The sequence below is a fragment of the Lissotriton helveticus genome, chromosome 10, assembly GCF_964261635.1.
Source record: "Lissotriton helveticus chromosome 10, aLisHel1.1, whole genome shotgun sequence".
NCBI lineage: Eukaryota > Metazoa > Chordata > Amphibia > Caudata > Salamandridae > Lissotriton > Lissotriton helveticus.
The window spans coordinates 824,873,723-824,888,522 of record NC_136071.1 but is presented as its reverse complement, the minus strand read 5'-3'; the positions used below and the strand labels follow the sequence as shown (position 1 = coordinate 824,888,522).

The window sequence follows — 14,800 nt, the reverse complement described above, 5'->3', positions numbered from 1 at the left end:
GGGTGCCTGTCTAATGTACCATCTAGCACGCAGTTGAAGTGACCCGCCCATACCACTGGTATACCGATGTATGGTAGTAACCGGTTCTCCATCTCACTAAAGAAGTCAGCATCATCTGTATTTGGGGCATAGACGTTCATCAGACACACTTCCATTCCATCTATATCGCCATACACTATTACATATCTACCCAGTACATCAGCTTCATAGTTGCGCACCTTAAACGGGACCTGTGGAGCTATCCATATAGCCACCTCCCTGGCATAGGAAGAGAAGGTGGATACGAACAATTGTCCCCTCCATTTTCTCTCGAGTGTCTGTGTTTCAGTGTCTAGTGGGTGAGTCACTTATAACATAGCCACATGAGTGCCCTTTCGCCGCAAGTATGTCTGTATTCTATGACATTTCACAAACTAATTTAGCCCTCTCAGATTCTATGTTATAATTTTGTAATGTTTCAAAATAAATATTTAAGGCAACATATATAAAACAATCATATTACAATCAATATAATGCAACTGACAATTAGAGAGAAGAAATAACCAAAATGCCTATATTTCTTTGAAAATCACAAAAGTTATTTTATTAGGAATTTTTTTGACAAGAAGTAAAATGGAATAACTCAATCAAACTGATCCAGTCATGTCTACATACATACAATCTTATACACTGTAAACATTAACTTAAATATTTATGTTGACTTATCCTAGCCCTGCCTTAAGGAACATTACCTCTTAGCAGGGTGCCTCTCTCTTTACACTGTAATGTTCCATGGCCAACAGTAATTACCAGTCCCAGCAATTACGCTATCAACCTGCCTTCTGCTGCCAAGTAACCCCATATCCTAAACATTTGAAACACTCAACCCTCCCAGGGTAGACATTGTAATAAACTAACATGCATCCCCATGTAATCCCAAAACTCAAAACCCCCACCCAAATCTTACTTCTTATTAACAATAATACAATTTCCATCTGTATAATTAGAAACAACAACAAAATCAAAAATACAGTTGTACTCCACTCATACATCATGTCACACATACTACCGCAGCCACTACCCATTGATACTTCTGATTGTCTCCACTATCGAGAGAGAACGTTGCCCCCCGCCCATACCACTGGGGCATCCGTCAGCCAAGCCCACCCTAGCCCAATCGTCCCACACTCCCAAGCATTCTTCTGCCATCCACAGTCGAGCACATTTATAATGTGCCCCCAGTCAAACAATGCCTCCTCCCAGAGAGAAAGGACATAGAATGAAGATTAAAAAATAAAGCAATAGTGAGGATAAGGAGTAGAGCAAGAGCAGGTGTAGAGGAAAAGAGAAGAGATAGAGGGGGCTAGAGACGTTGCCCACCACACAATCACAGTGACCATCCGGGTTCCTCCCACCGTTTACGGAGGAGGAGAAAGATGGGGGGAAAGGAAAAAGGTGACCCCTTCATATTTCAGTCCCACGCTGCCCGAGAGGGTCAAGGCATGCTTTGTGTTCCCAACAATACCCCTAACGGGTATCCTCTGTTGGACACTGTGTCCTCTTTTTATGCACTCATGCAGGATCTGTTTGCTACGGAGTATCTTCAATGACCTCTCCCATGCTCGTGTCTGAATCTGTGGCCGTCACCACCATGACCAGAGCTCTGGCAGCGTCCTTTTATGCTCGCTGAATTTCTAGGTCTATCCTGGGGTATCTCCTGCCCTCGCCACCTGAGTCTGCCCCCTCCAGCTCCAAAGACCCATCATGGTGCACAGCCACGCTCTGCGTCGATCTAGAGCTTTTACTGGGTTTTCCAGCGTGGTTTCTTCTGTCTCCACTCTGAGGGTTCACATAGGCTCTTGCGTCCACTCGTCCCCTTCGCAGAATCCTCCCTTCTCCATGGGCCTCCAACCAGTCCCACACTTCCTCCTGTGTTGTAAAAAAGTGTGCACAGTCTGCATGGGGTGCTTTCAACTTTGCTGGGTACAGGAGCATGTACTGGGTATTCATGGCACACCAACTTGTGCTTGACTCCGAGGAAAGACGCCCTCTGTTGTTGAATCATGCGGGTGTAATCAGGAATAATTAGAATTTTCTTGTTCTCGAACGTCGGATCTGCATCTAGTCTAGCCACCTTAAGGATAGCATCCCTATCTCTTTAATTAAGGATCCTGGTGATGAATGTCCTGAGTGGCACACCCTGCAGGGGTGGCCCATTTTTCTAGAACGAGTTCCGGCTCTTTCCCCTCGGCCCCCTCCGGAAAACCAACAAAGTACAGATATCTGTGGGACCGTCCCTCTGCATCCTCCACTCGGTGCTCTAAGGGCATTGTTTTTTGGGCGAGCTCAGTAAGCGTCACCTTCAGGGCCGAGACCTCCTCTCGCAGTTCACTGACCGGCTTAATGATGAAATAGCGATGTAGAAAATATTGATATACAGAACTATCGATGCAAAAATATTGACTCCCTATATTTAAAATATTGAAGTACAAAATATAGATGTACAAAATATCGACGTAAAAATATATATACATACAATAAATATAATAAATATAATTAATATTTTTAATGAAATAAATTACATTTATAATACATTTTAACTAAATATAATACATAAACTTAATTTAAAAAAATATAAACACACAAACATAAAAATGTGTACATGTACATAAATGTATTTAAATATAATTTATTAACTATAATCTTTATTTAATTTTTAAACTGTTAAATATATAAAAAATAAACGTATGCATATATCAATAATTCAAAATTAAAAAATAGCCTTTTTATAATGAATTCAAACATTTAACTATAAAGAAAATTAAAACATACATTTTGAAGGATAACGAATGAGTAAAAATTACTAATCCCACTCCTGTGAGTGCAACAGTAGGCAAAATGCTGATGGCAGCGGGGTAAAAATTACTATTCCCACTACAGTGAGTGCAACAGTGGGGAAAGTGCTGGATAGCGGAGGGGTAAACATTACTATTCCCACTCCAGTGAGTGTAACATTAGGGAAACTGCTGGATGGTAGAGGGTTAAAAATTACTATTCCCACTCCAGTGAGTGCAACAGTAGGGATAGTACTGGATGGCGAAGGGGTAAAAATTACTTTTCCCACTCCAGTGAGTGCAACGGTTGGGAAAGAGCGGGATAGCGGATAAGTAAAAATTACTATTCCCACTCTAGTGAGTGCAACAGTAGGGAAAGTGCTGGATGGCGGAGGAGTGAAAGTTACTATTCCCACTCCAGTGAGTGCAACAGTAGGGAAAGTGTTGGATGGCAGAGGGGTAAAAATTACTATTCCCACTCCAGTGAGTACAACAGCAGAGAAAGTGCAAGATAGCGGAGGGCCAAAAATTACTATTCCCACTCCAGTGAGTGCAACAGTAGGGATAGTACTGGATGGCGCAGGGGTAAAAAATTACTATTCCCACTCCAGTGAGTGCAACGGTTGGGAAAGAGCTGGATAGCGGATAAGTAAAAATTACTATTCCCACTCTAGTGAGTGCAACAGTAGGGAAAGTGCTGGATGGCGGAGGAGTGAAAGTTACTATTCCCACTCCAGTGAGTGCAATAGTAGGGAAAGTGTTGGATGGCGGAGGGGTAAAAATTACCATTCCCACTCCAGTGAATGCAACAGTAGGGAAAGTGCAGGATAGCGGGGGAGGTAAACATTTCTATTCCCACTCCAGTGAGTGCAACACTAGGGAAAGTGCAGGATAGCGGGGGAGGTAAAAATTACTATTCCGACTCCAGTGAGTGCAACAGTAAGGAAAGTGTTGGATAGCAGGGAAACAAAAATGATTAATAACCTTTAAATAATAAAAAAATATAAACAATATAAAAAATAAATAAACAATATTTTAAAAATAGCAGATTAAATATATTAAAAATTAACATTAAATATATTAATTACATATAGCAAAAAGGTAGAACTATTATCTAAAATAAAAACATTTATAAACAATATTTATTTAAAATAAGCAAATATAAACAAACATTTTTTTTTATTTCCAAGCCTATAACACCACACCAATAAAAATAAAACTTCAACATTTTCATTTTATGTTATTTCCATAAATAACATATTATTAATCATTTGACAAATAATTCTTAATAAAAATAATGAATAAACATTGATTTATTATGCCTTGTTTAACACTATAATATTCCCAACACACACCTAAAATGAAGTACACAAATACCATAATTAATTACTAATTATTTATATTTTAATTAACTATTATTTATTAATAAATTACTTCCCACCCTTATCACCATTTTCACCTATAAACACCACAACACACCTAGAATGTTTACACAATTAACAGAATTAATTGGCAATTAATTAATTAAAATTAATGAACAACTAATTATTAAATCATCAATTAAAAACTAAATAACTTTCCTCCATTTTCACCTATAAACAGCAGAACACAGACATAAAAATAATTACACAATTAATATAATTAATTGCCAATTTATTAATTAAAATTAATTAACAACTACTTATTACATAGTTGATAAAAAATTAACTTACCCATTTAACACTATAACATCTCAATTCAATAATCATTAACACATGAACATTATTCTATACATTTTATATAATTAAATTACTTCTCACCCTATTCCCCTATAAACCCACAACCCGCTACAATACTAAAAACACAAAGTTCAACAAAAAAAAGTTAATAACTACTCAAAACATTGAATACATTTTATATAATTAAATTACTTCCCACCCTATTCAGCTATAAGCCCACAACTTTTTATGGCACTAAAAACACAAAAATTGTATAAGTACTCAAAACAATGAATACATTTTATATAATTAAATTACGATGGATGGCGGACAACTGCCTCCGGCTCAATGGGAATAAGACGGAGGTATTGATCGTAGGTAAATCCCCATCAGTGTGGACCTCAGCCTGGTGGCCGGAAGAACTGGGTGAACTGCCCACACCTAGTAATCTAGTAAAGAACTTAGGGGTATGGTTAGATAGAAACCTATCGTTCGACCACCAAACCAAACAGGTGGCAGGCACCTGTTTTGGGATACTGCGGGTCCTTAGGAAAACGCTGGACCTAATGCCCATACCGGTACGCCAGACCCTGGTCCATGCCTTAATAACATCAAGGTTGGACTATGGAAATGTGCTGTATCTAGGGGCCAGCGGAAAAAGCCTCTCGAGACTACAACGAATACAGAGTGCAGCGGCCCGCTTGATCCTACAACTCCCTAGAAGGGCATCAACAAAAAAAGCATTGAGAACACTCCACTGGCTCCCGATTAGGGAACGGGTAACTTTCAAAGCCCTATGTGTAGGACATCGCATTCTTCATGGCAGAGGCCCAAGGTATCTGCTTGGGCTTCTGAAAAGATACGAACCCACCCGTCAACTTAGATCATGCAGCACTGGGCAAGTACAGGTCCCGAAGGTCAAAACGGCTAGAATGGGTGGGAAATCCTTTAGAGTCACGACCGCTAGGATATGGAACCAGCTGCCAGAAAAACTGCGGCTGGAATCCTCCGAGTCTAACTTTCGAAGACACCTGAAAACTGTTCTCTTCCCCAAAGACTAGACCGGACTAAGGACTCTGCAAACATTCATGCCTTGGACTCTAGGAATCAACTGTAGCGAGCAGCGCGGGGACACACTTGCTAGTGTAACCATGCGCTTTATAAAACTCAAATGATGATGATGATGACTTCGCATCCTATTCCCCGATAAACCCACAACCCACAACGGAAGTAAAAACCCTAAATTCAAACACATTTTTTTAATAATGAATAACTACTAACATTTTTACACATATAATAAAAATACAAACATATTTTATACATAAAAGACATGCATCACACACATATAAAATATACACTAGCATACACAACATAATACAAAATGGATATTTTTACATCTATATTTTTGCAAACGATATTAAACACTTCAATATCTTTTACCTCGATATTACTTAACCAAAGTCGATATTCTTAACCATGATATTTTGTCTGTTAATATTCTTGACCCAGAATATTTTTGCAACGATATTCAGGCAAGTCAATTTTTTTTTATTCGATATTTAGTCTCTGCACCCACTGACCATCTATTCTGTGGCCAGTGACCGATCTGCGACTGTGGGAAGGTCTGCCCGCAGCAGTCCAACACCCGGAGAGACTGCGTCTATTTTTGCCTGCACCCTTGCTCTGGAGGATTCTATGGCAGCCAATATTTGAGATCCCATGGGCCCGGGTTGTGCCGCACCTCCCCCTGTCGGCATCACATGCAGCGTGGCAGTTTTTGAGAATGCACCCTAAACTGTGAATTGGTCCACCTTTGTTTGCTGGGCAGCCCTCGGTAGACGGGCCATTGCCCATTGCTTAATGGGCTGCTCAGCACACCAACCGGACCCTGGAACCAGCACCACCCCACCCGCACACAGGGAATAAGCTGTGTCACCCGGCGCACATGTATGGTAGCACAGGTCTGTTGTGTGACCTGTCTCCACACCCAGTGCGTGTAGCCAGTGCAGATAGCGGAGACGTGTGTTGCCCCAGAAACTTGCAGTCAGGTGCTGTGGTGCTAGCTGGTGTCCTCAGGCCCAAATATTATCTCGCAGGCACCACCCGTATTCTTCTCAGATGCTCAGTTCTGGCATGTGTGGGTGCTCAGTGTCCGATCACCACTGTGCGTCCCGCACCCCACTCCAAGTGCAATCAATTTTATCCCCTTGGCATTACCACCTCACCTGCATTTAATGCTGCATGCATGGTCCTTCCCCTGAGCTCCATCTAGGGCCAGCCCAGTTGACGCCGCAGGTCTCAGCAGATCCCACGCCCCCAGCGCCCCGGAGCAGGGAGAGGAGAGTAGATGTGGGAGGCCAGGATCCTCTTGACCTCCACTCAGGGAGCCGGCGTTCAGCCCAGATGCGGCCCGTCCACAGAGGGAGGAGGAGGGGCGGGAGGAAGTGAGTAGGCCCTAATCCACGACCTCGCGTTACAGGCAATATGGGCATCCCCCGCCACAACTCACAGTGAGCACGATCACCTCCGCCACCTGTAGACCAGACTGGCAGAAGGGAGAGAGGGGGGAGAGGTGAACACTCCACCACGCCCACCAAGGTGGGAATGCCCTGATTGGGCCATGATCAGCCTCCGGCTGACTCAGAGCTCACCTCTGCACTCGTACTCAGGCGCCGTGTCCCGTTTCCTTCTCGGGTCTGCAGGTCTCAAGGTCGCTGAGTGGGACCGCGGGCTCTGTAAGGAGGCACTTGGGTCATCAGTGTATCTGTCTTCTCCAGAGGTGTACCCTCTCTTCGGCAGGATCTTTGCTGCGCCAGCAAGGTCCAGCACGCATGTCTCCACTGCGCGCGCGGTCCTCAATTATCGTAGCCCCTGACACTCGGCCACCGCCTTCCCATCAACATCCAAGCACATACAAGATGCGACAGACACATACGGGAACGACTCCATGTAGCCAAGCATTAACACAACACAACACAACTCGTCCGAATGCTGTAAAGTGCTGGTAGCGGCGCCTTGTACGACGCATAGAAAAAACGCATTGTACTTTCGTGTCCGGAAACTGGTTGGGAAAAGACTCCGTACGACTCAATTTCCGTGTGTCCTGAGCCTATTCGGTCGTGAAAATAGAGCACGAATCGGAGCGGACGATTCAGTCGAAAATTTGCCTTTAATACGCATCGTACTTGCTCATTTGTAGAAAAAAGATCTGGATACGAGTCGGTTGTAAGGTAAGCCTACGAATAGCATTGGGAAAGGATTTTTAGCAACATTGGAATAGACCCCAAAATGCGGGGGGTTTCCTCTGGTCTTTTTTCACATTGACCTACTTTCAGTACATTTTCCACCTATTTGTATTTTTTTTAACTTAAACCTAGTTCATGAAGTGTACAACGTTGTATAAAATGTTTCAGGTTGCTGAGAAAATCCCCTTGAAAAGTCAAACACCTATTTCTCAGTCAGATGTAAAAGGTAAAATGTTACTTTTTTCTGCATTTAAATCCAGCGTAGTCAGTTTTGACCATTGAGATGTGAGCTTACATAGCGCACAACCTGTTAGTTTACTATCAAGCATGGTGCATATAACTATTCAGCATTTAAGAGTGAATGCTCAGTGTGGTACCTTCGGGCATCGCCACCTCATGAAATACCGATCCTGGTGATCATATTCGATTCCATTTTAGCACAGAGGCAAAGCTTGATAGAAGGTAGAGATAGGGAGTGAAACTCACCTTAGAAAAATATATTGTAACACATCCATTGTTACTTCCCAACAGAACTTCTGCATTTTCATTTATCAAACCTAAAAACAGAAGCAGGATCATGTTTAAGATAAACATGTGTGGCATCACTCCTGCACTCATCAGAGTTTTTTGTACTCCATAAAATCCTATACTCTCCTTTGTAAAGTGCTCTGAAAGGAAGGCACTCCGTGTCCCCTACAAGGTCAACAGCTAGAGCTCGAAATCATGGTTTGAGCTTGTCTCACCCTGGTTGCGATGGAAACAGGTGAATCTTTGTATGTCTTTTAGAGGATCCTACTGTTTTAAAAGTTATGGGCCCACATATTTATTCATGCAGGATGATTGACACCAATAATCTGAATATTAAAAGACAATATTGCTCGGAGTCCTGAAATTAGCAGCCATGGCTCAACGTCTTCCAGAGGGTGGGGAAGACACTAAGGGGGTCATTAGGATGGCGGGCGGAGAAAGTCCGCCCGCCATCCTTTTGGGGATTGGGACTGCCCACCATAAGGGCGGGGGTCCCGTGTGCAATTAGGATGCGCCCGCCACAGTGGGGGGCGCATCCTGCATTCCTGGCAATGTGGCGGGTGGTAAATTCAGCACCGCCCGCCACAGTGCCAGAAGGCACGTTGTGCACTTCCATGCACAACATGGCAGGCACCGGTGCCTGCCATGTTGTGCATGGAACTGCTGGGGGGTACCAGAGGTACCCGCCATGTGCCACCCCCCACCCCCAACATCCTGGGGGCCCACAAAAGGCCTCAAACACAAACACCACATGCTTTTCCGTGGTGGCGAGGCACCCTCCCGCCTGCATCCTGATATGGATGGCGGTGTCTAGCAGACACCGCCACCATATGAAACCCTTTTCCGCCCGGTCAACTCATTGACCAGGCGGAAAAGCGGCGGACGGTCTTCCCATCCACCGCGGTCCCTCCGCCATAATGTGGCGGGGGGGAAATGGGTTGCAGGCGGGCTAGGATGTAGGGCGTATCGCCACCGCCATGCGGGCAGTGGCGATAAGCAGCAATAGCATGAGAAACTGAGCAATAATTAGAAAGCTCTAATGAAAAACTTGATAATATGCAAGTGTGAACTTAACCACACAATCCACCTCCAATACAAAAGATGGTTAAGTCAACTTTTAGAAGAGGTGTTAAATTCCTGCGCAGCTTTTTTAATCGCTTTGCGGGTCCAGTGCCGCATTGTTAATAGTGCGAAGTTGTGTTTGTGACTGTTTTCATGTAGTATTGGTGAGGAACGCCAACTTTGCATTTCATAAGCTATAAATATTGCTGAGATACAAAGCAAAAAAAAATGGAAGCTATCTCAAGAAAACAAGCACTAAAGCATGATAGCGTATTCTTGTTGATAGTGCGATAAAAAAATTGCCGCTTTTTCGGCGATATGTGCTGCTAAAGTGGCGAAAGATTTCTTGATAATATGCCCTGTAGGGTCTTATCTGCCAGAAAATGCCACAGTGCGGCGCCGCAAGCCATTTAGCTGCGCCATGCTGTGTCATTTTCAAAGCATAGGGATGCATCGTATTAACAACAATACGAGGCATCCCTGTGCTTTCCCCTGTGCTGGCACACAATTGGCTATCATGCCCCATGCACCATTGCATCATTTTTTATGGTCTTTGCACTGCGGGGATGACTGTTTTTGTGCAGGAAGGGACACCTGTCTGCACAAATGCAATCTTTAATGACATTTTCCTCTTTCTATGTGTGCTGCAGAATGCAGTACACTTAGAAAGTGGAAAAATCGAGGAAAAATAAAAGTATTTCTCCTCTTTGCACCATTCCCATGCCTCCCCTGGGTAGGCATAGGATTCTGACCCATTCCCAGCTAAACAAAATGTTGTAAATCTGAAAATGCATCAAGATCCATGAATGTTACCTGGGAACATCCACAGCAACACCCATGGAATGCCCCACCATATTTACAAGGCCATTAAAAGTCATATAGGGTGACTTTCCGTGGCCTTTTAAGTATGGGCAAGCCCATTGCACTGCATCATGAAAAGTGATGCACCAGTGGTGCAAGGGACTTGTAGATAAGCCCTGCAATATACTAATTCTTGACATATGCGTCACCAGCATGCCATGTTGAAGTGGTAAGTCGGGCTGAGGGATGGCCTCCAGCCTCTCATAGTGACAGAAACTTCCTAGCTATTATTTTCATCCGGGCATGGGAAGCAGTGTTCTGTAGGTCTGTGAATACATGCAGGAATAAAGAAATAAATAGACTGGGGAGACAGCTCATATTTTGTTCTTCTCTAATGAAAAATTCATCCTTGGCTTGAATAACTAGAAGGAGTTGGATCCATGTAGAAAATGCTTAATAATATCCTATATTTTGCATGAACATGTTGTTCTTGTATTAAAGAGTTCTCACTGAACTTTGCATAATTTAGTATGTCATACATAAACAGAAAAATACAGTATTTATTACTGTAATAAACTATTTTTATTCTATTGTATGGCCCATATAAAAGGAACACTAGCTAATTGACGCCCATTGGGCTAAGTTAGCGCGGTATAAGACACAATTCATTCATAATTGATGGAGATAGACTTGAACATCACGCTGCCCAATATTTATTTCCTTAGCTAAGAGAAACTTTGCTCAAAGTGAAAATAATGTTGTTACAAATTAAATATGTGTCATAGTTAAAAGATATATAATTGGAAATGATTGTACCGGTGCACAGGGCTATAATAATCAATATTAAGGGCCAGATGTCCGATAATCGCAATTTGCGAGGTGCAAAATGCAATGTACAACAGTTTCACACACTGTTTGTGATTCCCAATGGGGTCACGAATTGCATGCCTCATCAATTTTCATGAGGCAAGCGCAATTTGCGACCCCATTGGGAATGGCTAGCACTCTCAGGGATGGTGGCCTGCTGGGGTCAGCAGACCACCATGTCTGTGACTACTTTTTCAATAAAGCAGGTCTTTCTTTTTAAATGCAGCCAGTTTTCCTTAAAGGAAAACGGGATGCATTTAAAAAAACAAAAAAAATGAAACTTTTCAGTTTCATATTTTAAGGGCAGGCAGTGATCTCCGGGACCACTGCCTGCTCTTAAAAAATATTTACGAACACACTCGCAAAGGGATAGGGGTCCTCTGGGGACCCCTTCCCGTTTGCGAGTGGTTTACCACCTACTTGAAGTAGGTTGTAAACTGCAAGTGTTTTGCGACCGTAAATGCGGTCGCAAAACAACAGTACATGGCATGGTGACTCGCTATTAGGAAGGGACACCCCTTCCTAATAGTGAGAGTCGCAAATGTTATTTTGCCAGTCCGTGACTCGCAAAATAGCATTTGTACATGTCTAGTACCTTTTTTTACGGTCGCAAACGGGCCGAGCTCCCGTTTGCGGCTGCAAAAAAGGGTTGTACATCTGGCCCCAAGTGTCCACCTTTTGTCATTTGAGCAAGGTAGTGACACATTGAAACATATGTAATGACGAAAGCTTGTTTTTGGGCGCTCCTATACTAAATGTCTTATTTTCATTTCCTTTCGCAGGATGAATTGAAGAAACTTTATGCACAATTAGAAATATATAAGAGGAAGAAAATGATAGCAAATAACCCACATCTTCAGAAAAAGAGATGTTCAAAGAAAGGCCTGGGACGCTCCCTAATGAAACGAATTACTGAGATCCCCGAGTCAATGAGCAGGCAGTGCTCCAGGGAGGACAAGGAGGCGGGGGACCATGGTATTACTAAAAACAGTGTTGGTGTGGCCAAAAAGAATCTGGGGGACTCCACCAGCCACGCTCCAAAATCAAAGGAAGACTTTTTGAAACACCGAGTTATTTCATTGAAAAAGTCTCACAGTGCCTATGATCACCTAAGGGCGCCAAATGAGGAGACAAAAAGCCTCGATGCAGAGATTATGACCTCAACTGAAAACTCCTTTCTGGATGTAATAATTGGGAAAAAGTTGACCAAGAAGGCAAAAGAGCTAGAGGACAGCGCATCAACAGAATCAGTCCCTCTCGTATGCAAATCTGCTAGTGCACACAATTTAAGTGTGGACAAGAAGCCCATACATCTTAAAACATCAGTGTTACAAAAGTCGTTGAGTGTTATTGCAAGTGCCAAGGAGAAAACTCTTGGACTGACGGGAAAAACGCAAAGTTTAGAAGAAAGTGGGAAAAATCGAAAAAGCACAGAAAAAAGCAAGGATACTAGCAATACAAATGTAACCTCTGAGAAATTGGAGAATAAAGACACTTATCCACAAAATGGCAGCAAAACAGAAGAGCTTAAGAAAGCGCAAAAATCTGGAATAATGAAACAACAAGCAGTTGGCCAATCCTTAGCAAACCTTGACACAAGTACAGGCAACTGCGACTCCAAGGATACGTTTGACATCGAGGAGGTGTGTCCTTGGGAACTGTATGATCTTTCTCCAAGTACAATGGCTCCAGAAAATAAAGTTCAGAAACATGTGTCTATCGCTCCTTCAGAAGCAGAAAAAAATCTAATGTTGCAAAATAAAGCAAAATCCAACAACAAACCCAACAAGGTAACAGAAGGATCACATCATCAACCACATTCAAGGAATATAAGCAAGCCAGAAACGGTGACCAAAGAGAGCATAGAAAGCGTACACTCAAAGGCTAAAGGGGAGAATTCAAAAAAGCACCATTTATCAAATGTTTCTCCTGGAGATTTTCCAGGGATGTCCAAAAAGAGCACAATAAAAGTAGTGGATAAAGAAAATGTCAACAAAACAGGAGAGCCTAAGTATAAAGCGTCTCCTCATCAGGAGGCAGTACACCCACCTGACGGCCATATTAACTCAAACAATAATTTGAAACAGCCTGCCACGTGTTCGGCAGAAGTATGCCCATGGGATTTTGCTACAGATGATTGTTCAAACAAAGATGACAATCCAACACCTGCACTGACACCAACTACAAATACACAAACATCACCTTCAAAAAGAAGAGCTTTTGGACTTCCAATCAAGGTAATTCCTTCACTTGGAAGAAAAGAGCCAGAAAAAGAGAAGCGGAAAACAAAAAGTAAAGGAAAAGAAACTGAATCAAAAGTATCAACATCAAAAACGGACAAATCAAAAAGCACAGAAGTTCGATTAAAGGCAACTGAAAACTCCTTAAGTCTGTCGCCAAACAAAGGAGTGCATACCTCAAATCAGCAGGGCACAGACCCGTGTAAATTAATGGAAATCTGTCCTTGGGAAGTTACTCCTGAACCACAAACTGGAGGACATGGCACAGAGAGTATTCACAGTAAAACCCCACTGGCAGATTCTGGTGACAAATCAAAGCTGGTGGATATTTGCCCATGGGACTTTGATGAGCAAACAGAAGAGAAGCAGGGATGCTAGTGGTTAGATTTTGATTGTATTGCTTAATAGGACAGCTACACAGAAAGCCCCTAACATAGACACGACATATTTAGCCTTGGTAGCACTAATAACATAATGCATCCCAAAAAGTACATTTTATATAATGATTGCTCTTGTTTCTTATTAACCTGTGTTTCAATACAAAGTTGTGTCTCACATTAAAGCATTCCAGATTGTCAATTTTTTGCATCTATCTTTGAAATATGTGGCACAACACATTTATGCAAATCTTCAGATACTCTATTGTACTTGCAACCTAAACACCTGCGAAAAAGTTTAATTTGTGAATTTATTTCTTTATAGAAATTTTAGTACAATTCTTACCTGGATATAGGAGCTATAACCAGAAAATACTTGTTTTTTCTGTGATTTATATTGTGACTTTTCGTCTGACTAATTATATATTATGTAAGATTATAGTTTGATACTGTATTATTCAGGGTTTTTATACAAGGGGCGTAACATGTTTTGCACCAATATTTTAGTGCTCTTAGCGTTTGCTACTAGTGAAGTTCAATCCGTCCTACCTAACTGTGTATTCTTAGAGGCTAAAGGACAACCTATCACTTGTGCATGACACTGTATATTCTATCTTTCGCTATGTGATTTATTAATCCATATTTTGCGTTTCTGAAATTATTAATAATCATGGTATTTAGTGATCTGCACAATAATTTGCACTTCAGCCTTCCTTCCACAAGTAGGATGGTGCATATTGATATAAAAAAGTAATTTAATACATTGTTTTTGACAATGTTCACCCATTCAAAGTTTATTTGGAAACATTTCATTAAGTTTTGCACGTAGGAAATGGACAATGAAAGAAAAGAAATTGTGAACGGCAACATTTCCAAATGTATGCAGTTTCTCTCATATGCAATTTATTCCTAGACAATTTAAATGCCATTGTTTTCACTAAGTATATTCAAGTTTCTAATTAGTGTCGGTAATACCATTGAAAAAGCATCACTAATTTAAATCTTGAATATCGGTAAACTACCGCTTTAACAGCACTACATCAGGACTCTAGTGACAGGTCATTTTTTTTAACCAACCATTTTAACACCACCAATATATAGCCCTATTTATTTGATATAATGTATCACATTTCACTGCTTTATGCCTTAATAATATCTTTCCCCTTTTGG

General features: G+C 41.9%; 1 protein-coding gene across 1 annotated transcript in view; it reads left to right on the top strand.

The window, feature by feature from the left end:
- GPR158 (G protein-coupled receptor 158) overlaps positions 1-13,736 on the top strand; it is a 1,439,213-nt gene extending 1,425,477 nt beyond the window's left edge. The window contains exon 11 of the mRNA XM_078664368.1: positions 11,796-13,736. Coding sequence (XP_078520494.1) covers positions 11,796-13,631 — 1,836 coding nt within the window. The 3' untranslated portion in view covers positions 13,632-13,736. The remainder of the gene's footprint in view (positions 1-11,795) is intronic.
- The last annotated feature ends 1,064 nt before the right edge of the window (positions 13,737-14,800 follow it).